The sequence below is a fragment of the Phaeoacremonium minimum genome (assembly GCF_000392275.1).
Source record: "Phaeoacremonium minimum UCRPA7 unplaced genomic scaffold PA7_03_scaffold_481, whole genome shotgun sequence".
Lineage (NCBI taxonomy): Eukaryota > Fungi > Ascomycota > Sordariomycetes > Togniniales > Togniniaceae > Phaeoacremonium > Phaeoacremonium minimum.
Window position 1 is genome coordinate 32,034 of NW_006921383.1, and position 27,567 is coordinate 59,600.

The window sequence follows — 27,567 nt, forward strand, 5'->3', positions numbered from 1 at the left end:
AGCGGAAATGAGTTCATCTATGCCCACAGCAGGTGGATTGTAAGATAAACCCTTACTCCTTGACTACGCACAGCTTACTGACCTGCTCTCTAGATATTACTGGTATACAATATTTGCCCCACCCACTCCTAGTTCCAAGACTTACACAACTTGAAGGACTTTTAAGAATGCGCCGCCGAAAGCCAAAAGGGTTGCTAGCTGGGTGACGGTAAGAAAATCACCCTCTCACTCAGGAGTAAAAACCATCGTGCTGAGAGTTTCTCTCCTAGGCTTGGTGCCAGGTTCTAGCAGCATCTTTAGGGGGCGCGTCTTTCTTCATGACCCAAGCAGATATGATTCAGGCGCTTGTTGTCATGTTCAACCCTGACTTCGATCCTACTGACTGGCAGACTTATCTGGTAAGCCCTACCATATTTAAATATACCATGCCAGAGATACTACACAACGCCAGACTAACATTTGTTCAGATTTACCTAGCCTGTATCATAGTGTCAGTATATCACTCAACAATTTGTCCCCCTTGATTGCTATCCCTTTTTCCTAGATTGGCATTATTGACATATTGAGAACAGGTGCGCAATTGTCATGGTGCTTCCTAGCAAGATTCTTGGACATATCAGCAACGTATTCGTTTGGCTTGGTACTCTCACATTCTTTATTCTACTCATTGCACTGCCAATCTACTCCAAGCGCAGCGGAAACTACAATTCTGCCAAGGATATGTTCACCTCGAGCTATAATCAGACTGAATGGTCTAATAAGGGCCTTGTGTTTCTGTTAACGTTTCTGACGCCCTGCTGGTGCATCAGTGGCTATGACTCAACGGGTGAGTACCGTCACCTAGTCCAACTTTCCATTCCTTGCATTGTACAGCGACCACTAATGTAATCAAGCGCATTTATCCGAGGAGACGCAAAATGCATCCACCGTAGTACCTCGCGCCATGGTTATCTCATGCGTTGCAGTCGCTGTCCTGGGATATATTTTCAATGTCGTGCTGGCGTTTGCAGCCTCAGACATCGATGCTATCTTAGGGTCGCCTCTTGGGCAACCTCTAGGTGCTATTCTTGTCCTTGCTATGGGTAACGGGGCGTTGGCCAAGTTCCTTTGGATCTGCACCGTCTTGTCGAATTTCGGTGTCGTTTTTGTCAATAATACAGCTGGTACTCGTGTCTATTTTGCCTATGCGCGAGACGGCGCTCTACCGTTTGCCAAATGGCTAAGCCATGTTAACACGGTCACAAAAACGCCTCTGAACGCTACTATGGCCCTATCGACTGTTTTCGCCCTCATCGGTCTCATCTCTCTGGGATCTACAAATGCTTTACGTGCTTTCTTTTCTGGATCCTCTCTGGCCGGCGCTACAGCTTACTTGATGCCTATCTTGATGAGGTCAGTACTCAACCGGACCATGATATTGCCATATCGAAGGGGATACTTACTACTTCTAAATCAAGGTGTCTCTATGAGGAAAATCCGCAATACGTCCCCGGTCCTTTCAGTCTTGGAAAATGGTCGAGACCGGTACGATGGGTCGCGGTAGCTTGGGGTCGTAAGTGCAAACCCATAGTGGATGCCGTGATTTTCCAAGTGTTTCTAACCACTGCCTTGTCTCTTCTAGTCCTTACTCTTCCACTATTCTCGTTCCCGTCGACCCCGAATCCAGATGTTAACTCCTTCAATTGGTCTGTCGGCTTTTACTTGGGGCTTCTCTGCCTTATCTTGCCCTGGTACTTCCTGAGTGCCAGGAAATGGTTTACTGGTCCGGGAGAGCGGGAGCATACTTCTTAAGACGCATGATAATATATGAATTTGGAGAACAGGGTTATGGTCTCGGCTGTTCCAAATGGTTGATAGACTTCTCAGTTTTGTGCCTGTATCTTTAAAACTTAGATTCTTTTGAATCGCAATTGGTTGTCGTATTGAGATGGGAAGTAGTTTAGTAGCAAAGCCGAATGAGAATAATTTGACGAGACTTTCATGGTTTTGTATACAAGGACATTGTAGGGTAAAGAGGCATTGACACACTTTCATCTCCTGTTCTGCATGTACAACACAGTCTCCATTTAGGTTCATCATGAAGCCTCGGATCGCAAAACAATCCATACTTTGGCTGTTGACCATGTTTGGCTCACTATATATTACGAGGTATTAGGACACTGAGCTCCGTACGTAACAGTATGTATCCAATTCATGCTCATTGTAAGTTATATATAGACAGCCCTATCAACGGTGCATCACACAAAACATCTGGGTGATAGTGAACAGATGAAATTTGATCGTTATGCTACATCATTTGCAAAATATCATGATTAAAACCTCGCACGTAATCAGACACACACAAATGGCAACAATGAGACCTCTGGAAAAGCTGGTACGAGACTATTGATTATTCGGAGTCTGGCGGAGTTAGAGGGTCCCTCCAAAGCGGCTTTTCTACAGACCGAATAAAGGTGTCACGGTAGCGAATTCCTCGAGTCGTATCATCCGATTCTCCATCTCTGGAAGGAAGCACTGGGGAGATGAAAGCATCCCAATTCGGATCGAAGAAGAGAGGGATCGAAATGCGTAGCGAGTCCGAGTTGTGACAAACGCGATGTAATGTAGATTTGTAAGCGTTTCGAGTCCATTCAGACAGCATGTCACCGATATTGCAAACATAACAGCCCTGTTTGAATCCATGTCAGCCTCAGCTCTTTTCAAGCTCGGTCCAAAGCGGTATGATTACCTCCACTGGGTCGGCCCAGATCCATTGTCCTGTCTTATCCAACACCTGTAGAGACCTTTTGCTCGAGTCCGTCAAGAGAAAAGTGAGGATTCCAAAGTCTAGACAATCGCATGTTAATAGGCGATTACAATAGCAGGCTAGATATCAAAGAGCATACCAGTGTGCGCGCCAATTCCTGCGTTCTCTTTGCTTTTGGACTTTCTGCCCTCATAGCCTAGTATACGAAGATTCCAGAAAGCCTTGTCAACACGAGAGAGAAATATTTCATCAGCGACGCCAAGACCCATAGCGAAGGCCTTCATGACCGAGTTCCCTAGCATCGTCACCTTTTCGATGTAGGTCTCCGAAAGCTGTTTCAAGTTGACAGGAGTCGAAGGCCATTTATTTGGGCCCATGCCAGTAATGTAAGGTGGTCCCGTGGCCTCTACAGGACGATAGAAGTCTACAGCCTGATAAATCCTTGTAAATGGTGATCAAGCCTACTACAAAAGTGGGTAGATTAACGCACCTCGTGTGAGCCAGCGTCTGGCCGTTGTACTCGCAGCCACCCACGAGCATTGTCTCCTCCTTCTGCTGTCTTCCGTAGGGCAATTCGCTCCTTTTCTTCCGGTGTTGCCTTCTCGAAAAACTCACGTGCGCCATCGAGCATGGCGTTCATTAGCTCCAGCGGAACTCCATGGTTTCTCAAGTAAAAGAAGCCAACATCACGACAAGCCCTGTCGAGCTCGGATGCGACATTCTTTTTGGCCTCGATAGAGGCATTTGGGTCCAGAAATGGCCCAAAATCAATTATTGGTAGTACGGGTGCCATAGTCATCAATGCTTGTGAGACTTTGATTGACAATGGCAACAAATTTCTGTAATTGTTATCGGACTCTCATTTAGATATCAAAGGACTTGCAGCTGTGACCAGGATCCCCAGTCAGTTCAGAGCCGCCTCATTAGCGAGACCCACACAGGTCGAGGACCCACGCCGAAGTCCGCGGAGGCACGCCGATATCACACTCTCTTATCTACGGTGCCCCACGCTCTTCGTGTACTGTAAGTCGTTATCTAAGGTGCCCCGCGGGTCGCCGCGGGAACACCGAGCCAATCAGACCGTCCGCATCTCGAGCATTATCCTCTCCCTAATCCAGTAGACAGTTGAGAATGATTCTCGCTGCATCGATACCAGTCGGCGGACTAGAGGCATGGGAGGGGCAGGTGGGAGAGCTTAGGGGGACTGCATCAAAAGCTTGAGGGGTTCACTCTTTCATGACAAGCAATAATTTGACTACGCTCATTGCTCCTGGCTGCTCCCAAGCTTACTCTTACTCACATCAGTAAATGAACACAGCATAAAACTGCCCAACATGCTATCGACTACGTTCCTTGCTCTCAGCTGGGCAAGCACTATCCTAGCCCATGCTGGGCATGAACAGAAGCCCGTATCTGGTCCGCACCAGTCTCTTTGGTATCAAACCATTCCCGGTGATGGCGGAACACAGGCAAGCAGACCCTCGGCACAAGTAATAGGATATTTGGATGACTCTCAGACTTACAGTCTCACAGGCCGACTCGGTTTTCTCTGGTATCTCAACGTTTGGACGTTTGCCATATAGGCCGTGCCTAGACCATAGAGACATTCAATATGACATTGCTTTCATTGGTCAGTAATCTTTTTACATATGAGAATACGGCACTGAGGTGTTCATAAACTCTCAGGAGCTCCATTTGATACTGGCACATCTTACCGCCCTGGTGCCCGTTTCGGCCCATCCGGTATTCGCCAGGGATCCCGAAGACTCAACCTATAGTATGTCTGGCTCAATCAAGTGCATGAACTACGAGAAGCTGACTAGGCTTGATCAACAGCGGCGGCTATAATGTACCTCTTGAGACAAATCCGTTCAACAGCTGGGCTACAGTTCTAGATTGTGGTGACATCCCGGTAACAAGGTGTGTGATTAGCATGACTCTATGACACCAGGGGGCTAATATGTCTGTAGCTATGATAATACTTATGCTCTCCAGCAGATTGAAGAGGGACACTTTGAGCTTCTGTCCCGTGCACCAGTCACTGCTGCCAAGGAGAAGGGCCCAGCGAAGAAAGACAAGACACTTCCCCGTATTATTACCCTTGGCGGTGATCACACAATCACACTACCCTTGCTTCGCTCGATAAACCGCGCATATGGCCCTATTTCGGTCATCCATTTCGATAGTCACTTGGATACATGTAAGAATCTATGTTTTCTCACTTAATAACATGTACTCCAATTCTATCTTGGTTTCTCTGTAAGAGGTAGACGTAAGCTAATCATGCACTGCAGGGCGGCCCAAAGTATTCGGTGGATCTCCATCAGAAGTAGCCAGTATCAACCACGGGACCTACTTTTTCCACGCCGCTATGGAAGGTCTGCTATCGAATCACAGTAACATTCACGCTGGCATTCGGACCACTCTAAGCGGACCAAGCGATTATGACAACGACGGTTACTGCGGCTTCGAAATCGTAGAAGCGCGCGAGGTCGATAAGATTGGCACAGATGGCATTATCAAGAAGATTCTTGATCGGGTTGGGGATAGCCCCGTCTACCTGTCTCTTGACATTGACACACTGGATCCAGCCTTTGCCCCTGCAACCGGCACACCCGAGACAGGAGGCTGGACGACTCGGGAGCTGAGAACTATCATCCGGGGCCTGGAAAGTCTCAACATCGTGGCTGCAGATATCGTCGAAGTTGCTGTGAGTTGCCATTGCCGAAGGGTCCCTAGTTTATATGGATTGAAGACACTGACAAGCGTGAAACCCAGCCCGCGTATGATACAAACGCTGAGCTCACTACAATGGCTGCCGCCGACGCTTTGTATGAAATCATGAGTATCATGGTCAAAAAGGGTCCTCTTAGTAACATGGTCACTGGAGGTGAAGAAGTCCAGGACTTGTGAGCTGAGTATCCAGTCTCTAATTCCATTTATGTGATATTTGAAGGGTGGGATTCATCTGAATGAAGTGGCGTGAAGAGAGGCATGTAGAGACGCCAAGCAGGATACAATGAGACGGTAGATCTTAGGGAGCTCTTTTCGAAAGTGGTAAGATTCTTTCGACAATATCTAGTACGCTTGGTCCACTATACTGCAATGATAATGTCAGAGAACTTTGACCGTTAATTCATCGTGGTATACCTCTCTAAATCTGGCGACCTACTCATTTGCGTCGAAGTTCCGAGAGCCAGAGACCAGGTGCTATTTGCGTCAACCACTATAATTAATGAGGCCAGCTCGACGGACTAAACTCCGACCAGCCTACCATATTCATATACCCAAAATACCAATTTGCTGCCTGGCTCGCCTGGGGATCTATCCCTGGAGAGGCGGGCTCGTAAGATGCTGTTTGAAGCCCCAGGCCCATGGCATGAAGAGCCTGGTCATCTATTGGCAACAATCCAGCCTGATTCAGATATGCTTCGAGCTCGCTGCCCATCATGTTGTCCCGGGGTTGACCATGGCCGAGGCTGTGATGCTGCGCCTGTCCCGAGGACTCTTGTTGGTGTTGCTTCGCCTCAAAGTAGAGCACTGCCACATTGAAAAGAACCTCACAAAGTCGATATAGTCTGTCGACGGGCTCCGACACGCTCCGAAACGGCTCTAGCGAGGTTTTGAATTTCTCGACCCGTTGAAGATCGCCTGCATGGCAGTTCTCGATAGCATGGCAAAAAAGGACAATGAAGGGAATAAAGGGGGAGAAGAGTATGGCCCTAATGGAGAAAAATGAGCCTAAAACATCATCATGCGGCCAATTGCGGTGGTCGCTTAATTGAGCCGTCCAAAGCATTGCAAATGTACTCACCAATGCATATACGCTGGAGCTAGTTGAGGATTGTCTCGAAATAGCTCGGTGCATTCCAGGTGCAACTGCACCACATCTCTCGCACAGTCAATACACTCCACGCAAAACATTGACGATGGGCCAGGAGGAGCAGTCATGGCTCCCGGTGGGACAGCCCGGTAGACCAGTGTGAGTGTAGATAGGATTGAGACCTCGTCAGACTTGAGCAACATGGCCGAGATCGCATCACTGCCATTGCTAGCCAGTGAGGGGTCGTTGTCTAAGCGCTTCCTGGCCTCGGTCAATTTTTCCACTTCGCGTAGAAGGATCTCTGCACATGTCCGTGCCGATTGGATGCGATGCTCAACAGGCTGAAGTAGCGCGATAGGACTGTACAGGTCCTCGTACGTCTTGGCCTGAGCCTCGGCATGGCGGAGCCAGCCTTCGATAGTCTCACAGTGTTCGTCGAACTCACCCAGCGGCCCTACCTTGCGCGGTAAGGTGATATCGTAGTCTTGCAAATTTGATGAGCGGCCGAACCGAAGTGCAAGTGCTTTGTCAAGAATGTACACCAGCCAGAAGCGAGCCGCTCGCTTGTTCCTCATATCCTCAGTTTCTCCTGGCAAGAAGTCCTTGCGATGATAGCCCAACGCAAGACAGACCTGACATGCAGCGGCGTTGAGCTGCCACGCTAGCGATGGCTTTGAGATTTCCGTGGCATAGCTAGCTGCCATGATGAGTGCCTCGACAGTCTCCTTCCGCGGCGGCATCAGCAGGCCCAGATTTGCTATAGCTGTCTCCAGGTTATCTCGACACAGATCACAGTATCCGCGATAGGTCGCTACCGCGGACATGTCTCCAGTCTGCACTGCCAAGGCCGTCTTCTCCTGGAAGATGTAATACAATCCCGCATTGACTGACACGAAAGTCGCTTGGCTGAAATTCTCCGTGGGAAAGTATACCTTCTTACACTGGTCGGTGAAGTACTCGACGCTATCGAAGGCGCAGATCAGCGTGAAGGTGACAGGCTTTCGCTCCTTGAGTTCCCGAAGCACATCAACTACAGCCGTGAGCGGCGCCATGGCCAGTCGGGACAGCCCGCCAGCAGGCAGTGGCTTCGCATGAGCAAGGTGCGTCTCACTTGCGGTATTGTGCTGGCTCTGCATTCGCAGAAGCTGTTGCAATGAAGATATTGCAACGCGCATGTTAGGATGCGCAAAGTCAAGCGACGTGTAGCGTGTGACGGCATCCTCGACAAACTGCCCGGCGAAGGCAGCGTGAGCGGTCACCGAACTGTTTCCCTGAAAAGCCGAGCCTCCATGACTCCTGTCCGGATGTGGATCACCGGCTGCAGACTTCTCGGGTCCATGAGAAGCTACATTCTCCAATAAAGATGGAGATGGGAGTATGGAAGAAGGTCTGACTGCTACGCTAGACTCGTCTATGCTATTAGTGTTAGAGGAGCTCATTCGGCTCTGGGTCTCAGCGATCTTCTCCACGAGATTTGTGATCTTGTCAAGTCGAGATTCGATGTGGTCTATCTTTTTCTCACTGAAATTATGCGGCCAACCATTAGCACCAGATTGTAAGGATTGCTTGAAGACACGAGTGAGAAAGAGAGTGCGTACTATTGCGACGAGATCAGCACCCGCTGACGTGGTTCTCTAAGTCTTGGACCATTACTGCCGGTGAATGAGCAATGGTACCTAGCCGTCTTGCAATTTGCACATGGGCTTCGCCTGTCGCAGCGAACCTGGAATCAGATGTCTCATAGTTAGTTGTCTGGGCTGGGTGGCACAAACTATCGAGGAGAGTGAAAGCGGCATGCTCACCTTTCGCAGTCGGCATTGATCACACTTTGTAAGATTGACTCCTGTAAGCATATGTATGTACACAGATACTGGTTCCTGGGTGGAACGTTTTGATTCGTGCACCCTGAGAAGGGCTTGGAAGACCACACGACGCTTATCTTCAAGGCCGAGGGAGGAACGACGATGTTTATGTGGGCTCAGGCTCGGGCTAGGGGTGTGAATTGACTTACAGCACGTCGCAAAGCATCTCCATCATCAACGGGGTCGCCAGGCTCGGCGGATGAGTCCATCATCACCCTCGGGATGAAACGTCTCCAGCTGGTCACTGCAAACGGCCCACGAGCCTTTCAGCTGTGTTGTCAGATTGAAGAGATTCTTGTGCCCCCGAGTGCTCTAACTACCTAGTCTAGGTACTAATACCTAGGGTCTAGTACAGAGGGTAGAGCCCCGCCAGTCCTCAAATGGCCCCTTTATGTCTTATCTGTGGGTACCGAACTAGCTTACTAGTCTACTTGGGTAGTGCAATCGCTCACAAAGTCCACCACTAATTCCAAAGATTGAAATCCGACGTTACACGATAGATAAGACTGTAGTGACATTGTCAGCATCAATTGATGAGTATTTCCCAGCATAGTTTGCTTTTGCTTGACGTCTGGCCTCTTCCTCGAAAGCAGGTATGTGCATGTCAGCGACTAGACGGCTGCCTCAGTGTTACGTATTGCACTGTCAGCTACAGAGCTCGCTAAAAGAATGCTGTAGCCAAGCCCGTGGTCTGGTGAATGGACAAAGTATGCACTGTACGACCCCAACACTCCGTTCTTAGTGTATAAGTCAACTATGCGCGTTCCAGAGGTCGTATTCGTGGGGTTTGTTGATAGTGGTAAGGTCATTCTGCGTATTTCCCAAGGCATTCCTACAGATATAGACTCATCCGCTGTGCCGGTTGGTGGCTTCAACCAGGCACGTGTGACACTTGGATCGAGGAGAGAAGACTTTCGTGGTAGAAGAGGGAAAGCCGGGCTTGGGGGTAGTTAACTGGACAAGGGGCGACGTCGATGTATTACGAATGTTTGCTCTTGTTTCCGGTATACCATTACAGTACACCCCAAGTCTGAGGCTCTATCCGATGAACCCAGAAGATGGAAGCTACAGGGTGTTTCGAGGTGTTTATGAAGCACTCCCTACAGTAGAGTCAAATGTTTCAGCGTCTGCAACTCCTAATGGTGTATTTGCAAGTGGTTGTCTATCCTGGGGTGCAGTGGATACCCCATCAATACGGCAACATTGGCTTTGATGACTTCATTTTCGATGTCAATGAGCAAGGTGAAGCTGTGACGATCATGCCAAAAGTGGTGAGGACAACATTTCCAAAGCAAATATGAGACAATCGAGGTGTTACTCTGATTGGAAGAGCAACAAAACATTTACTTTTGGAAATTTGTATTGAGACCTTTTTGAGGATTCGCTACTTCAATGCAAGCAATCGAATGGCCTGGCTTGACGACAAATTATTCGCTGGTCTACAAGTCACAGCTACCAATAATATTGAACTAAACTAAGCAATGCCAGGCTTCAGTGTCGAATGGCTGGACAAGGCAGACTATATCTATCAAGCCTTCAATGTGGCTTAGATCCTACCTGCATCAACCCCTCTTTCGCTCGCTTCTAGCTTTCTTGAGACACCTTCTAAACTGCCCGATATTCCTGTCTAATCAATTGTTTCATTTCTGTTCATGGATGTCTTATATCTACCGAGTATAGCACGAATTCCTCTGCACCATCTAGATGAATAAATTTCGATGGATGTGGAAGACGAGCAAGTGCCCACGCCGGCAACATGCATGGCATCATTTCAGACCAACCTGCATAGATCAGCGCCCGCTGGAAATAATGTCTTCACGAGAGCGAACGTCTTTGGTATCTTTTTGGCCCTAAGTTTCTGCCTGTTGACCCAGCCGCATGGAAGTTTGCTGTACATGAGGCCATCACGTATCCCCGGTCGAATTATATTCTTCTTCTGGAGTTTGAATCCTCTTGCCTGCGTGGTCGAGGCGCTCATTATACTCTACGTCTTCGTTGGAGGCGTTCGTGCCCGCTGGTATCACACGCCACATGACCAGCCAGTTTCAATGACTTTCAGAAAGAGGTTGCAGCTTACAGCGGATGCGATCCTCTTTCTGAGGAAGTATACTTATCTTCCGGAACAATGGGCAGTACTTGCAGATAGACGCCACTGGGAATCAGTCAGTGTTAACGAAACTCGACCACTAGCGGCAGCCGCTACGGCAGAGTCTGCGGTCGTACCTCCCGTTCTAGAGTACTCGACCGACATCGTCGACGAACAGAGGCTCGGTTATGAGAGACAGGCACCAATGCGCGAAGCTCCTCCTCCGCCATATGCACAAACCAGAGAATCACAGCAAACCTCGAGAAGCACGGCTGCTCGTTCCAACACTTCATCAAATGCTTTGCCAAGACCCATCCAAACAGACACTCAGGTCGAAAACGGGCAGCAACTTGACTCGGAAGTTCAAATCGTCAGCGCAATCCGTTCATTCAGGTCCAGGCGCTCCAATATTGTATTTACCAGTGCGGAACACCTGATACATCTGGTGTCTGTTGTATCTGTTATTGTGGTCATTGTCAAGATCGCTGCCACGGACATCCCCGTTTACATTCACATCGCGACATGGTTCATGATTGGCGGCTGGGTCACGCTTGAGCTCCTCACCATAATTTGCCATCGGCAAGTAGACGCCGAAGATTTTGCAGATGAGGCGGACCTGCTCAAATACGCCTTTGCCTTTCAATCCCGGCTACTTGCAAAATCTATCTGGAAATGGCTTTATTTCGTGTGCCTTCCAGTATTTCTGTATCTCAGTCATGCCGCCTATTACGAAACAGATGGTCTTGCCGGTTGCACTCAATGGAGGTCTTTTGTACGATCTCAAGTCGTCAGCTGGTTCCTAACCAGTATCTTCTGGTACAATATGATCAAGGACTTCAAGGCAAAGCTGAAAACCTGTGGTCCGCCTCAGATTAGCTTAGGAGGCTGTGTGGCACCCGTGTGCAGACAAGTCGAACCACCTAGGCTTTCATCTATCGTGTTGGGACTTGGCATTCTCGCAATCATGATAGTCGTAATGTCACTCGCCTACGCCTGGTATTTGTTGGAGGCTTTCGTGAGTGACTGTGCTAGCAGACCGGAAGGCCGCGCATGCGAAGTCCTACTCACATCGAACACTGCTTTTTGGATGTCAATTTGGTTCTTCGCGCCTATTGCTATATTCTCCTCATCTGAGTTGTTAAATGGTCGAATAAGGCAAAAAACAACAAGCCATGTTCAAGTTGTATCTCTTATGTGGAACCTATTCATAACGACAACATTCTTTGTTATAGCCATGATATTATACGACTCCGAGAAGACATACAAGCCAGACTGGCTAGATTGGCTGGGAAAGATGCACAGGTCGATGCGTGGCCTAGACACTACAGATGTGATAATCACCTGAATAAGCCAGTTGGGCCCCATTCTGGATATTTATAGTTGATAGATTTTACGGATCAATAGATCTGATGCTTTTTTATCTAATACCCAACGCCAATGACTGTTCTGAAGCAACTTCTATCAATTATAAAGCAATACTCTTCGTTGGGCCACATTTGAGTAGCTTTCCCTTCTCTAAGACAATCTCGTAGTCTGCATCTTTGACTGCTTCCACGCGGTGAGCAATGGTGATGACCGTGCTTTCTTTAAGCTCTTCCCTAAGAACTTGCTGTATATAAAACGCCGTCTTCTTGTCAATGCTTGCAGTGGCTTCATCTAGAATAACCACTGGGCTTCGTCTCAATACTGCGCGACCCAGTCCCACAAGTTGCCTCTGCCCCTGACTCAAGTTCTTCCCGCCACCATCAACTCGACTCTCGAGAGTGAAATGGCCCGCGCCATCAAAGACGCGTCGAAGAACCAGAGCACATTCCTCATCAGTATGCTCACCGATAGGATCTAGATTATCCCGTAGTGTACCAGGGAAGAGGACAGGATCTTGAGCGACGAAGCTGATCCGTCGTCTCAACATATGTTTGTTTACGTTAGTGATGTCAATTGCTCCAATTCGAATGGTTCCATAAGCAGTAGCATCTCTCTCCGGTGGGATTGTGCCCAACAGAGTCAGCGCTAGGGTACTCTTTCCAGACCCGGTACGGCCTGTGACCGCTACCGTAGATCCAGCAGGGATTCTGAATGAAAGATCCTGCAGACTAGGGTCGAGATGTGGTGCGTATCGTACCGTGACATTCTCAAATATCACATCGTCTGCATACGATGGCCAAGCTGCAGGTGGTGAAACATTGCCCTCGGGTTCCTCCTCCAAATCCATGAGTTCGATGACACGTTCGACAGAGACGAACTGCATCTGAAGCTCGCCATACCTTCGACATAGCTGGTGGGTAAACTGAACAAAGTTCGCTGCCGCTGTAAGAACGAAACCAACCGTTCCAGCACTCAGACCAGTGAACAATGCTGTCATCGTGAGCATGAACGTCGACAGGGCAGACAGCGTATCAAATCGATATTGTAACCATGCTTGCAGTGACCAGTAGAAGTGATCCATCTTCTGGAACGCATCGGTTGTAACAATAATGCGGTCTTGGAAATGCGGCTGAGCTCGAAATGCTCTGACAGTCGTGAGACCCTCCAAGAGTGTGCCAAAGTTCGACATGAGAGGACTGAGAGATACCATCTCAAGACGCCGAAGACTCTGAGATGCTGGAAGAAAGCGTAGGAAAATGTATATGAACATTATTGTCATAAGAATTGCAATAGCGAGGAATACCGGAGTGGCCGATCCTATGACCACAAGCGAAGAAACCCAGGCGATGAAGTACCAGGCAACGTTTTGAATTTGGTTGACCACTTGACCATCGACTGTACCGATGTCTGAAGTCAGGCGATTCATTAGACGTCCAATAGGTGTAACGTCGTAGAAGCGGAATGTGGCATTTGTCACTTTCCGCATGACATCCTCGAACAAACGCTTTCCCGCGGTGTAAATCAACAGAATAATGAATAGATCGGACACAAAGAACGATACAAACTGGCAAACGGCAATGATAAAAAACCAGAATAGCCAGGGTCGAACGTTTTCGTCAGGTGGCGGCAAGCCGAGATCAATATCCAACCATTCGCGGGAGGCTATCGTGCTGATGTGGTATTCCGGGGCGTTACTCGTCATGATTATATCCGAATCGTGGTTATACGCCTCGCCCCAAATCTTGAGATAATAGAAATGGGCCATTCTTGAGACACGGAAAATTCCGAAGACAACCATAAGAATGACCCAGAATCTTAGCTTCCCAGCCTTTACATACTTCCAGTAGACTGAGGCCATCACGCCGCCGGTGGCACGGTACTCTTCTCCAATGACTTTTACTGCAGTTCCATTGCTTCCCAATGTCGTTTGCTCCTCATCTGCGGTTTCAGGGGGATCTTCTGTTGCGGTGAAGTGAAGAAGCTCGTCATGCATATTGATCTCATCCCGAGTAATAACCTGAACGTGACCGAGCGGACTAACTTCGAACACTTGGTCGGCATATCGCGTAAGCAAGTCCATACGATGCGTGACAAAAATGATCATACGCCCTTGAGCAAGCGAAGATCTAGTGAAGAGTTTCTTGAGAATAGTCTCAGCAGTCTGATGATCCAGCGCGGCTATCGGATCGTCCAACAGTAAAATTCTCGCCTTGCTGTAAATTGCCCTTGCAAGGGCCACGCGGGCCTTTTGTCCGCCTGAGAGACCGACACCATTCTCTCCCACAAGATATTCATCGCCGCCCTTGAAATTGCTGATATCGGGGTTCAAGCAGCAGGTGTCGAGCACCTCCTCATACCTAGACTGGTCGCATTCCCTTGAGAAGAGGATGTTATCCTTAATACTCATGCTCTGCAACCAGGGAGACTGTGCGCAATATCCAATCATCTCGTTGGGCACAATTCGTTTTCCACTGTTTTGATCCATCTCGCCGAGTATAGCTTGCAGGAGAGCAGTCTTTCCGACACCGACACTTCCGCAGACTGCTGTCAACCCTGTAGAACATGACACGGAAACATGATCTAACACAGTCTTTTGAGAGCCTGGCCAACAGAAAGATGCATTGATAATTTCAAGTTCTAGTGGCCCATGGGGTTCGTCACGGCTCTCCAGGCTGCTGGGGTCATCGTCCTTGTTTGGCTCTGCCATGAAGCTCTCGATCCTGCCCATAGCTACAGCAGCATTTAAAAGAACAGTTATTAAGTCCGGTAGCTCCCGCAGATTAGAATTGAGCATGGTGAAAAGATTTAACGCCGGGAATGCGATATCGACTGTAAGTGGCTTCTTGCCAATGACTGTGTAGGCATAAAAAGCCACCACCGGAAACATGTAAGCTGCCAGATGATTCATTGCGGAAATGATCTTAGAGAGCAGATTTGATATAACTCTGTAGAACAGCTCCTTTTGACGGACTTCGAGAATTTGATTTAACCAACGATCCTGCCAGTCATACCAACGAAGGTGGCGGATAGCTTCGACAAATTGACTCGTGATTTGTAGCTTCAAGTCGGTAATTGCTCTCCTGGCTCGTTCCCAGTTCACAAGTAATCTAATGATCCATGAATTGATCAGCTGGACAGAGATGATGAGAATAATGCCTAATAAAGATGCTGGTCCAATGATCCGCCAAATGAGAACGAGGGATAGAATGAAATTGAGCGGTTTGGTGACCAGGTTTGGAAACTCCCAAAATCTTTGAGCAATCTCATACACGTCATTTCGCATGAGATTCAAGATTTTGCCTGTCGATGCCGGTCCGTTGTGACCTGAAATATGGCCCTTCTCGTCCTTATGATCACTTGGAAAGGTGAAAGCCTTCCTGCGCAATGTCTTTTCATACACCATGGTTATCATCTCACCTCTCGATCTTTCATAGGCTCGTCGACAGAACCACAGAGAAAAGATACCTGATTGTGCTCCAACGAGTCGCGCAAATAGGATGAAAGCTGCGTATACAACTGCTACTCTTCTGCTTGGCTGCTCTGATTGGAGAGCTGCGAGGAGCTGTTTGAGGAGCACGATCTGGCTTAGGGATGCCAAAGATTCCAAAACGCCCAGTGACACCGTGATTATAAGATCGGGACCGTTAGCCTTGACAAGGCGCCGAGTGACCGATCCCCTGACCTCGCGGAAAAGGTTGTGAAGTCTATCATGCTGGAACGAGTACGGCAGCAGCCACACATCCTCGTCATCGAGCCGCCTCTCGCATCCCATTGATATCAAGGGCTTCATCCACGAGACCGACATCCAACGCCAAAGCGAGAGGTCGTCTTCCGGGCTGCGAAGCTCTTTGGTTGGCTGGTCGTATGCGGGTGATATCTCACTATTGTCGAGGCAAGGGTCCCTCATTGGCATGTTCAGTAGGATGAGAAGGGACGCGAAAGACACAGCTGTCTCTAAGCCCCACACAAGTCCTGTCTGCCAAGTCATCTGTTGAGGCAAGGTCGTGAGCAAAAGCAACTGGGTGAGGAACAGAGCGGCATGAATTCCAAAGATAGCTCCAGCAAGACTCCTCGGGCGTTCGCCTGCAACTATCATGCATGAAATAGCCTGTATTGCGTGAGCAAGATATTCCAGTCATGTCGATAATCATTGAGACTGCCTACACATGGTAAAAGGGGTATCAAAAACATAGGGCCCAAATCGAAAACGACTGCGATCACGCCCACAGCCATGCCCAGCAACGAGATAATGAAAAGTGTAATGGCAGACGCTCCCCAGGACTTTTGCTTTGAGGAGTCCATTTCATCAACCGCGGTGTCGTCTTCGGCAGCGAAGTTCCTCAGCCATAAAGGTCGACGCCGCCAGAGGGGCCCCAGGCCATAGCGAAATAGCACAATGACTAAGGAGATCCATGTTGGAATCCACCCGACAATGCCGAGACACTGGTCTCCGAATGCTGCAAGCTGGGGAATCTAGGTGGTATATTAGTAGGAAAGATGGGTTTTGAGATAGATGGATAGTGCTTACCCAAAAATTCGAGCAGCAGTGGTAGCAAGGCCAGAGGTTGTCCAAGCCATTGGCAAGAGACGGCCAAAGGAGAGGCATCACAGCGCAGGCAATGGGCAAAGAACGACAACTGAACTCATCGATACGTGCAGAGAGTGAAGGAGGACGAAGCTGTCAAAACAAAACAAGCATTCACGAAGGAATGTCCAAGTGGCGGTCTGCAGTGAGTGATGGCAGGGGCTATGGGGAACATCTGGTGACTCGACTCGACTCAGGGGACTGCATGAATCTCTGACCGGTCTGAAGCGCAGGCTCCGGGATGTCAGTGAGAAGATGTGGAGTGAGTGAATGAACGAGGGAAGAGGTTGCTCGGTGATAGCAACGCCGCAGTGAAGGATGAAAGTAGTAAAAAGACTCGCCGCCCCATTGTTCACTTCACCTTGCTGCGACCGACTGACTCGCCGAGGCCAACGGTTACAGGATTAGGTCACTCACGTAAAATGAGGGGCAGATCCGATGCCGCAGCCGAACGGTCGACTAACGGATGACGTGCCACTAACTGACATGGCCTACCTAAACTGGAAATAACCAGTCACTCTTTTGCTCCTTCACACTGGCAGGCGCTTCAATGTCAAAACCTGGGTATAGATAGCCTGTAGACGGGTCGGCGGCGTGCAATGATGCCTCTCTCTGGCTGGGAAATGTGAGATGTTATAAAATGCACGGGCTATCGGACCAGATCGCGACTTTGGTGGTTGCACAACAGCCGTTCTCGGGCTTCACCACCGGCGTCGTTCACCGTTCCGCGGCAGCTGCAGCGCCCGGATCAAAGCCTATAGGCCAATCAGACCGCCACTCAAGAACCTTGGAACGCACGCGCATCCCACCCAAATACGGCTGTGTGGAGACCGAGATTCGTGTCTAAGCCCTTTGTCAGTCTGGTCGCTGTGGAGTGGAACAGGTGCATGGTGAGCGGTTCTCCAGCGGACGCGTAAGTCTCGCTTCCTTTTCTCGTGTCTCGCAAACGGACGGCAGTTGTGAAGTACAAAGAGACGGTATCGGCTGCTGACTGCAGGTAGTAGGAAATCATGATTTCTGGTCCTCATTGAAATACAACGCCCCCTGATCATGATCTATGCCTGACCTAGATACAAAACGCCATTCCCTCGTTTTAGAGACTGTGCCATATCCGATTCCTCGATGCTATCCTGGACCATCCATGTGCCGAGGAAAAGCAGTTCGCTCCAGCCAAATTGCTCCCATAATGTACAGTTAGCCCCCTTTTGAGTCCGTCCAAATCTTGTTATACACTTCAGTTACTTCTACCCATATTGTCTCACAGTGCTCATGACCTGCGATATGGCTCATATGGTCCCGACCCCCAACCTGCCCCGGAGTAGTGCGTATCGTTCGAAGGCATTTCCACTGGCCGTTGTGGCTCCGGGCCTGGCGCCGGCATCTCGTAGACCGCCGTCGGTTGCAGATTCGGAGAGTGCGCGTACGCATTCGTCAAGTCATTAGGAGAATGCGGGTATTGGCCGTACCCTGCCTGTTGACCATAGCCCGCTGGCCAGTTGGCAGTCCCCCAATCTTGGGCGTACGGGTCGGTCTTCCAGCCTTGTGTTGGAGCAAAGTCCTCCGAGCCCGGTTGCGTATGGATGCTACCGGGACCGCCGCCTCCGCCCGGAGGCTTAAGCGACTGTGACAGCATTGGGTGTGCCTCTTCCTGCCCTAGGCTCTGCCGTCTTCGATATCGCAGGACAAAGAAGACTATCGCGCCAATAATCGCAAGACCGCCAACCACCGAACCTGCTATAATCCCAACCCTCGCGGTATTGTTGGTGCTTTCGACATTTTTATCGTTCTCGTTTCCACTCCCCGTCTCTGTTGCTTGTCCTTGTGTATTTGTAACCGTGGCTGTGATTGTGCTACCGCTGATAACACTTGTCACAACAGACACTGATGGCGACTCGGTAGTGCTCGTCGCCGCCGCCGTGGAAGGTGTCGGACTTTTGATTTTAGTCGCAGAGGTAAGCGTTGATGTAGAAGACTCGGCGGCGAGGAAATCGGCCTTGGATATGGAGAGAGGTGTATCGGAATCGGAGCAGTGAAGTGACATAATCTCGTAAACGCTTTCAAGGTCTCCAGAGTCCTCCTGCGCGACACATTGTGCTGTTGCCAAAACAAAGCCGCCGCCATTCCCACACAAGCATTCGTTCATCGCCGAGACGGTATCTCCACTGCAGTTACTCGCGTCGGCCGCATCATTCAAGCATTGTTGGGCACCCTCGGGGTAGCTAGAGAAGTCGTTTTGGAAAGCGGCGAAGGCGGTAGTCGCAAATTCGAGAAGAGCGAGGGCAAGCGCCACTGCGCTGATTGTTCGTCTTGAGAGCATATCTTGTTGTATGGGAGATCAACGAGCGACGGTCATGGGACTGGGCGAGGCCACAGGAAAGCGACCAGCAAGGAATTAGAAGCCTCGACCGTCCATTGATTCTGTGTGAAGCAGGCTCTCAAATTCGAGATCGAGGAGATCGAGAATCGAGCTGTGCAGGCCGCCCAAGATCAAGAAAGCCTATCTGCTGGTGCGGCTGGCTGGGCTGGCTACCACTAGCTGCGGCCCATCAGCCAAGCCAATTTCCTCCAGCCATCATTGATGGCGTTTTACTTAGCCTCGGCCAGAATTCGATTCATGCTGACATCTTTGAGATCGTCGCATATCAACTTTTCTAATTAATTGAAATACATCGCAATTAGCTGGGAACCTAGCAAAAGCTTGAAGTCTTAATTCAACGGATTGAAAATTTCGAGAGGATCCAAATGCAAAAGCTGACAGGCACTTCACGATTTACCACCAGATCCGTACGGCAAAGGGGGAGATATGGCAGTAGCCAAATGGGGGTTAGCGGGGGATGCTATATTTGGGTTGCGAGTGTTAACATCCCGCAGGACTGGAACCCGCCTCATCCATCCACAGGTCTCCATCAGGTAGATACATGGTAGAATAGGTCTCTCCCATAACAACAGCTTCATCCAAATAGAATATTCGCATGATGGCCATCTGCAGTTGGGCTTTCTCTAAGTGCATACACATCATGTAGCCTGCTGACCAGAACAAAAGTCAGTCGAGAGCATGAATGATATTACACCCATACATCAGATTACAGTATCTTACTTCTCGCTCAACACGCTACACGCACATCTCATTCCAGGCTTTCTCGACTTCCATATTCCCTGCACTGAGAAGACAATATATCTGCCGAGTGTCACATTATTCCATCCTAGTCATTGAAAGATGGTGGGCAAGAAGAAGGCGGGGAACCTCAGTTTCACAAGAGATCATCAACCCCACTTGCAAGTCACTTCCCATTGCACCACTGAATGTACGGCGGTAACGATCATCAATGTTCAATCCCACAAGGACAAGTAGTTCCCTCTCTGTATTTAACCATTGTGACGTCCCTTCTGTATCTTGATTAATCCCTTATGGAATCACCGACGTATCTTGGTATTGGTTCATGGACCCAATTTGAAGCTTGGGACTGGTGGCTAATTCGGTTGGCTTGGATCGCTCTAGCTAGGTATCCAGGTAGGGGCCCTTAGAACCACTTCCTTTATGAACCTTGATAACAATCATGTCCATGAACCAGAAATACGCGACGAAAATCTTTCTTGTAAATCAAGTGCTACCGTCCTTCGAGGTTAGCTGGCCGATAGGTGTTTACCAAGGTAGGGTAAGGTGGTTTGCGCCTTCATGTCCTTTTCTTCCAGGACCAGGGCTCATAGTGCCGCAACTTACCCTTCAAGAACAAATAATGCTCGCATCGATTCCAGAGGGCCAGACAGCTTTCGCCGCATATCTACGGAAATGATGCTCCATGTTGCCGTACTACTCCTCGTGCTTCTACCTAAGCATCTCAGCGTCGGGTATGGCCACGATTCAGAGTCGTCCGAGGCGACAGGAGACCTCGACGCCAAAGCGCCCTTCGGAATCCCACCGAACAAGTTCAAAGAGGCCACATCTAGACCAAATTCATCCGCAGCATACCCCATTGCTGGCTACGATGTCTCCGTGCCCGCTGGCCAAGATCCCAGCGGAAACGGCAACATGATCGACGGATGGAGGCTATCTGCAGCAGTCGCTGCCGACGTGGCTTTGACAGATGCAGACGATGTTCCCGAAGACAACAGGTCACTCTTTACAGATGCGACGACCTTGTCGATATATCCGCCCGATGGCTTAGAGGTTGACGAGTCGTGGAAGATGTGTGCAGTAGTGTATACCGGAGTGTCCGGCGACGCAGCAACCTCAATGGCGGAGCTAGACGGGACATGTGAGGCTGTCCTGCAAAGCGACTGTATCAGACAGCTTCAAGTCGCCATGACTTACGGCGGCACCACCAAAGCCGGGGAATGCTCGAGTCCTGGCATCCCCATAAAGTGCGAGGGGCAGTTCCCCAACGGGGTGAAGGGCAGCGCTTTTGGTATTTGATTTCATCCTTCTATTTTCTTCTCCTCTTTCCTCTTATTTGCAAAAGGCTAACGTTCTCCAGCGCTGAGCAGCTCAACTATTTCGAGAAATCGCTTCTATGCATTTGGCGCACCGCCAACATCTTCTGGCAACTCGACAGCGCTGGAAGAGGCGACTCGGAACATCTGGCCAGTGATAATCGCATGGGGCCACCTGGCTGAGAATGGCGATTTTCAGGCTGTCAATGCGTACCTGCAATGCGTCCGGGCAAGCAACACGACAAGCACAGGAGGCGGTGGAAGTGCTTCGAATCCATCAGCCAGCGCACCATCGGCGACACCGAGTGCAGGAACAACGAAGTTAGGCTCGAGCAGTCGGTGGGCATTCGCTCTTGCGACAGCGATGGCTCTATGGCTTTTGGATATAAGGCTGTGATGTTGACGGCCCCAGAAAGTCCGGTAGAAGTGTAGCCGTGCCTCATATCATATGCACGATGCATGTCAGATCTCTCGATCAAAACATTGTCGAGGAAAATCGATATCTCAAAGAGTTTTTATGATTTTGTTAAATTAAAGGAGGATTGACCAGCCTGGTTCCCGAGCCTTGTTTAGCAGGTAGTTTGTTGACTCTGGGAGAAATACTGCTCTAACTTATCGAAGCTTTAATACTAAATTCGATTAAATGCTCTCATGTCGTTCCCAGAGCTTCAATTTGTTATATTTTGAGTGGAGCATTGGTGTCCCGACATAGTGCATATAGAGCGACTAGCAGGATAGATTGCTTCGTTGATAAAGCACAGTCACCTCCAATTTTGATGCTGCAATAGCCTATCCGAACCTCAGGCAATGTGGCATGCTCGGGTCGATGTCCGAGGACAGACGATTCTCATGTTCGGAGGCTTGGCACGATTTACCCCAGACATTCGAAGCAACCTCGTATTCTTCGAACAGGGGTTCAGTACATGGAAACGTATCTGACCCTAAGTGCCATACACAACGTGACAACGGCCAGTGATCCGACCCAACGCGGAGGATGACCGCGAAGAGCCTCAAACGGAAACTGCAAAGCTCGGAAGGCTTTTCTGCGGATATGGCTGGAAACCGACGTCGACGGGTTCGCATCACCAAGCTGCTTTGGGTGACAACTCAACAATGTTCTAGACTCGGCTTCAAACAGGGGCGGCGTGGCTGCAGACAGAGTCGCACTCGGGCAGACGCAATGCGCCGACCCCGCACCCATGTCTGGGGCCAATGCCTTCGCATGACGGCAGCAAACCCGAGGCGGCCACCTGTTGTTCTCTCTCCCTTCTTTTTGAGTGCTTACAGCCATGTTGCTTACCTTAAACAGACTGCACAGACTAGGTTGTCTTCGACGATCACCGGGTTTCATCCCCCGTCTCCATATTGAGCTCTCAGGTGCTGTCTAGAGATCTTATTTTCACCACCATGCATCCGTTTACTTCTTCACTCATTCATCGAGCCGGCTACAGTATCCAGACACGCGAGGCGTGCTGCTAAAAATAGGGGCGAAGAAGCTTAAACCACTAGCGCTGGTGGGAAATTGATGGTGCTTGGCGCTACCGCGAGATGCACCCCGCCAGAATGGTACAGTACCTCAGTACATACAAACACTCCCTCCTTTTTATTTTACAGTTGTCCCACTAGCGGAAGGGGTCCCGAGAACAGGCTCCGTAGGTGGGTAAAAACTTGACTGCTAGAGCTGCTAGAAATTGTCGAGCTCGTGTGGAAATTCCTGTGCTGCGCCAGGTGAGACAGTCCAGGAACGGTCCCTTAGATTGATTGAGAAATGCACCGGTCGCAAGTGGGAATGCCCGTGTAACTCTGTATGCCGCGATTTAGGGGGACAAGAAACCTCCTTTATAGATTTAGAGACACGGGAGAGGTTCCTCATTCAATTGCTTTCATTGATAGCAAACCCTTTGTATTGATTCACTACCGCTTCATAAGCACAGGGCTGTGGTGGTGGTGGTGTGTTTTATGACACCTTTCATTCCTCTGGTGAATATTCCGAATTGGTTAAATGTTCCTGCATGTCAGAAGGGCAGGGTTGCCATGTGCTCAATTGAGTGGCCAGGAGGGCCCCGAGACTTCCGTAGTACCAGTAGCATTGCTGAGGATCTTCGCCCGCGCCGCCCGTCACCTCATAGGCCCCTGGCCGATTGCAAACACTTTCGGCCGGAATTCTGTGGTCTGTGAAGCAGCCGCCCCTTATTGATCCGCTTATGATCGACACGATATACGGGCAAACTTTGGAATCAAGCATTCGAGAAGATTGGCAACACAATGCAATAAGCGTTTGAAAATCAGTCGTGTAGACGATAGAACCAGAACCAGGTAGTGTGGCCCAGGCGCAGCATACATGGGCGCCCGATGAATGAATCCGGGTATGAGCAACCGCAACCTGCTTCCCACAAACAGAGGTGTCCGCTATGTGCCGTGGATCGCGTATCGTTGAGGTATAGTGCCTGGCAAATGTAAGATGGTGGTGGTGAGCAGTCTTGCGCGCAGCCAGCAGTGTACACTAGATTTCTCCATCTGAGACGTCTCTAGACAGATACGCCACCCATTTTCCGGGTTCGCGGTTGGCGACACTGCCGGGCGGGTGGCTTGCCCTACACTCTCATAAACGTTGCCGAATATCAGATCTCGAATTCCTGGGAATGCCCGTGTTCTGTGCCCATCTCGTACGTCTCAGGCTCATGGAGGCGATGTGGTGGGCTTATGGTTAATAACCTTAGTTACTTAGGCTCATGCGGCCCCCCTTTCAGGCGGGATTTTGATCCCCTCCCAGATCCCTGGAAGCTCCCCGTTCCCACTCCACCAACCCGTTTTTTTTTTCAAGCTCAGCCCGTCGCATCACAAGCCCAGCACCCATTAAACATTAGCGCAGCCACCAGCCTATCCAGGCTTCCAACCAGGTCTTCCACGCCGTATCGGTAGCCACGGCCACCTGCACAGGTGCACCGGAGGCGCCCATCCCTGCCTCGTATTGGGTCTTTCGGCTCATTTCCCAGGCGGGCACTGCTTGTGCGCTGCTATGGCCAAGTTAAGGAGAGCACCAGACAAAAAGAACGCCTTTGCCAATTCTAGTCCTTCACTAACCGTCTTTTTGCGTGGCCATGCTGTCTGCGCATCCCAAATGATCCTAAGGCAGCGTCAATCTCCCTTCAAGATGCTGTCGCGACGCTCCCTCGCCGTGGTCGGGTTCGCCCTCATTTCGCTGGTTGTCCTGCTCGTCACATCAAAACGGCTTGGCGATTGGGGGTTTGACAGTCCGTATTACCACGGTAGGCCTCCGCCGCCACCAGGGCCGCCGGGTGGCCCTCCAGGACCCTCGGGACCACCAGGACACAAAGACCGGCCGGACCATGGATCGAAAAACGATAATACCAATGCGACGGACGGCCACGGCCACGGCGATTCTTGGGATTCTGGCATCATGGTCGGCACCGATGATTTGCCCCCACGGCCAGGACGCGATCCGCTCTGCGATGCATTCCCGGACACGTCGGGCATCCTTCTGGTCATGAAGACCGGTGCCTCCGAGGCATATGGCAAGGTCCCGACGCAGCTCATGACGGTGCTGAAGTGCCTTCCGGATTTCCTCATCTATTCCGATATGGACCAGCACATTGCAGGCTACCACATCCACGACAGCCTGGAGACGGTCCTGCCCGAGGCGATGGAGGGCAACTCTGATTTCGACCTGTATCGACGACAGAAGTCCTGCCCGGTCGACCAGGACAACTGCAACAAGCTAGGAGACCCAGCGTCCGAGGGCTGGAATCTCGACAAGTACAAGAACATCCACATCGCCGAGAAAGCATACAACCTGAAGCCTGATTACGACTGGTATGTGTTTGTAGACGCCGACACCTACGTGCTTTGGCCAAACCTGGTGCAGTGGCTGCACAAGATGAAGGCGTCCAGGAAGCGGTATCTAGGAAGTGTCACCCTGATCAACAACTTCAGTTTCGGCCACGGAGGAAGCGGGTATGTCGTCTCGCGTGCCGCAATGAAGGATTTTGCTGGAAAGAACCCGGGAGTTGCAAACAAGTACGATATTCGTGCCAAGAGCGAGTGTTGCGGCGATTACCTCTTCGCTCTGGCGTTGAAGGAGCATGCAGGACTTTCTGTAGAGCAGGTGGTAAGTGCAGTCCCCGTATAAGCTCGGACAAGGCGTCTTTTTGATGAACCCATCGCTAACGCAGACTCCAGTGGCCGACCATCAACGGTGAAAAGCCAAACACGCTTCCATTTGGGCCATCGCACTGGTGCCACCCGATCGTGACGATGCACCACATGAACAGCGAGGAAATCTCTAGCTTCTGGGAGTTCGAGCGCCGACGATACGCCGCACAGAACCTGCCCACCGCACCGCCCGTCCTGACTATGAAGGACATCTACACCGAGTTCCTTGCCCCGAAGCTGCAACACAAGCGCGAGGACTGGGACAATCTCTCAGACGATTGGTACTACCTGGACAAGGACTCGAAAGACCACGAGTGGGAGGACTGGCGACTGGGCCGCACCCGGCAGGAGTCTGACATGAACGAGTTGGAGAAGAAAGCGCACTTGAGCTTTGAGAACTGCCGCAAGGCTTGCGAGAGCGTGGACGAGTGCTTCCAGTTCCGGTGGTCAAATGACTGCTGTGGGTTTAGCAAAGCTTTCATGCTGGGCAAGCCGGTGAAGAAAGACAGCAACGAGAAGAAACGCTCAATGAGCGGCTGGGCCGTTGAGAAGATTCATAAGTGGATCGATGAGCAGGGCGAGTGTAAGAAGATCAACTGGCCGGGTCTTTGAGCGAGCCACATCCGAAAGGCTCGCAGCACCGATTTTGGGGTCAGTAACCGAGAGCGACGACGATTCTGCATCTTGTCGCCATCTCCGGGGAGAAGCCCTTGCGACGGGCATCGTCAACGACTCTGATAATTGGCCGCGTTGAGCCATCGATCATTCGAGCTCTGTACTATTGAAACACCCCAAGCGCGGCAGGAGTCATGCTTAAACCTCGTCACAACTTGACGACCAGCCTGCACTCCGCTCATCGCGGTGAACAAGTTGCGCTCTCTGTTCCTCCGACTTGAAACAGACAGAAAGAGGACCGGCAAGCACATAACTTTATGGCAAAACGACTTAGTGGAAATGCAATGTAGTGGCGTTGGTGGCTTGATTGATTCCATTTTCCTCATTACACGGACTTGCGTGTTATTGCATCATTTGGAACGCGGCAAGGAAGAAATAGATCTGTCACGGCGTAAGGTACCGATAGACCATTGAAGGCATTCCGGCCCGGACGGCACCAGCATACGAGGACTGGTGGGAGAGGAAGTCCCATCCGCAAATGACATATGTAATAAAATAAGAAGCAAACTGAGCGCTGCGAAAGGCAGGCTCGTCGATATAAATGTATGTATGTATGATAAAAGAAAAAACAGCAGGCGCCAGATTACGTACGATGCCCCTTTCCCTTGCCTCGAAATACCCGGACTGTGGGCCGCCGCTGCCAATTTGGAGATGAAGTCGTCGTAAGCAGGTGTTTTTGGTGCGCAAAGAGCCCCGGAATCGCTCCCGCCACGCGGCCGCCCTTCGGGGCCTTCGATTGCGGATTCGAGGGAAATCTGCCTCCGCCCCTCGCTTGCAAAACTAAAACAAAACAGGGGAATCACGGCGGCATGTGCTTGTTATGGCAATGCATCGCGTGCAGACCCGAGAGCCCGGTAGCCTATGATCGACAGCTATACCCTCAAGTCTTTCGCTTCTAATTGCAGTCGTCCTCGTCCTTCTTCCTGAGGTGTTCCCGACAAGTCATAATGCTAAGGACTACTGCTAAGGACTACTGCACGGCACTTGGGTCCCCGCTTGCCCTTGTCAATTGCCGGTGGTTCGGCACGCCAAACCTCTATGGTGGCCGCTGTAGGTTCAGCAAGCTCTCTAACACTTTTCAACCTCGGAACAGGACGAGACAGAATGACATATTCCGTAGTAGGAACAGTGCCTAGACGTTCGATGAGAGTCGATACGGGAACAGCAAGCGGTGTCTTCCTTGTCATCGTAATCCTTCATGTCAATTTGACCAATTTTCGATAGCCTATAGCTATGTTGCATTCGAGGCTTCCCATCACATCACAGAAAGCAGTAGAGTATTTGTGGGCACGTGAGTAATGCTCACTATAGAAGTATATCGCCGGAGTTAATTTTTCACGCCTAGATATGCCATGAGCATGTATCAGTCTAGACACTCTTCAAGTAGTGTTATTCATTCCTTTACAGTCGGCCTGTATGGCTCAAGGTTGGCTCCTCAGATACCCTACCCCGATCGGCAAATCAGCTCGTGGCGATTGAAAAAGCCCAAGGCGATCGGACATTACCAGTCATACCTGTAACGTAATGTCCGGCTACAGTAGGCGAACGGATACAACGTAAACGCCGTTCCTTGCGAAGCGCAATGTGCCGTTCAATATCTTCAACACTATCGCAGCGCGTCATGTCAATTATCGATGAAAATGAAATGCATGTTGGAAAAAATTACAATGTCTCTATTGGGTATCTAGGATTGACAAGGGGGAATACCTTAATGCTACACCGGCCGGAGTTCAATTGAAATGTGCGGCTGTTCCGCCAACCTGAAGTAGCCGCATTTCCCCTTACGGCAATGGCTACTCGGACTTTCCCATCTTTGAACCT

General features: G+C 50.2%; 5 protein-coding genes across 5 annotated transcripts; 2 read left to right on the plus strand and 3 right to left on the minus strand.

The window, feature by feature from the left end:
* Positions 1–2,865: 2,865 nt before the first annotated feature.
* UCRPA7_6654 (putative clavaminate synthase-like protein) lies at positions 2,866–3,539 on the minus strand (the record flags this gene model as incomplete). The annotated part of the gene is made up of 2 exons (XM_007919198.1): positions 2,866–3,177; positions 3,237–3,539. 2 exons carry the CDS (start codon positions 3,537–3,539, stop codon positions 2,866–2,868), a joined length of 615 nt encoding a protein of 204 aa, XP_007917389.1.
* Positions 3,540–4,358: 819 nt separating this feature from the next.
* On the plus strand, positions 4,359–5,659 carry UCRPA7_6655 (putative agmatinase 1 protein; the record flags this gene model as incomplete). Its single annotated transcript, XM_007919201.1, has 6 exons — positions 4,359–4,376; positions 4,433–4,527; positions 4,583–4,666; positions 4,717–4,946; positions 5,041–5,456; positions 5,525–5,659. 6 exons carry the CDS (start codon positions 4,359–4,361, stop codon positions 5,657–5,659), a joined length of 978 nt encoding a protein of 325 aa, XP_007917392.1.
* Positions 5,660–6,556: 897 nt separating this feature from the next.
* On the minus strand, positions 6,557–7,705 carry UCRPA7_6656 (putative fungal specific transcription factor domain protein; the record flags this gene model as incomplete). The annotated part of the gene is made up of 1 exon (XM_007919199.1): positions 6,557–7,705. One exon carries the CDS (start codon positions 7,703–7,705, stop codon positions 6,557–6,559), a length of 1,149 nt encoding a protein of 382 aa, XP_007917390.1.
* A 4,277-nt stretch (positions 7,706–11,982) lies between these two features.
* UCRPA7_6657 (putative multidrug resistance-associated protein 6 protein) lies at positions 11,983–14,328 on the minus strand (the record flags this gene model as incomplete). The annotated part of the gene is made up of 1 exon (XM_007919190.1): positions 11,983–14,328. The coding sequence occupies one exon, from the start codon at positions 14,326–14,328 to the stop codon at positions 11,983–11,985; it is 2,346 nt and encodes a 781-aa protein (XP_007917381.1).
* A 9,724-nt stretch (positions 14,329–24,052) lies between these two features.
* UCRPA7_6658 (putative glycosyltransferase family 31 protein) lies at positions 24,053–25,683 on the plus strand (the record flags this gene model as incomplete). Its single annotated transcript, XM_007919200.1, has 3 exons — positions 24,053–24,167; positions 24,237–25,027; positions 25,099–25,683. The coding sequence occupies 3 exons, from the start codon at positions 24,053–24,055 to the stop codon at positions 25,681–25,683; spliced, it is 1,491 nt and encodes a 496-aa protein (XP_007917391.1).
* Between the last annotated feature and the right edge of the window lie 1,884 nt (positions 25,684–27,567).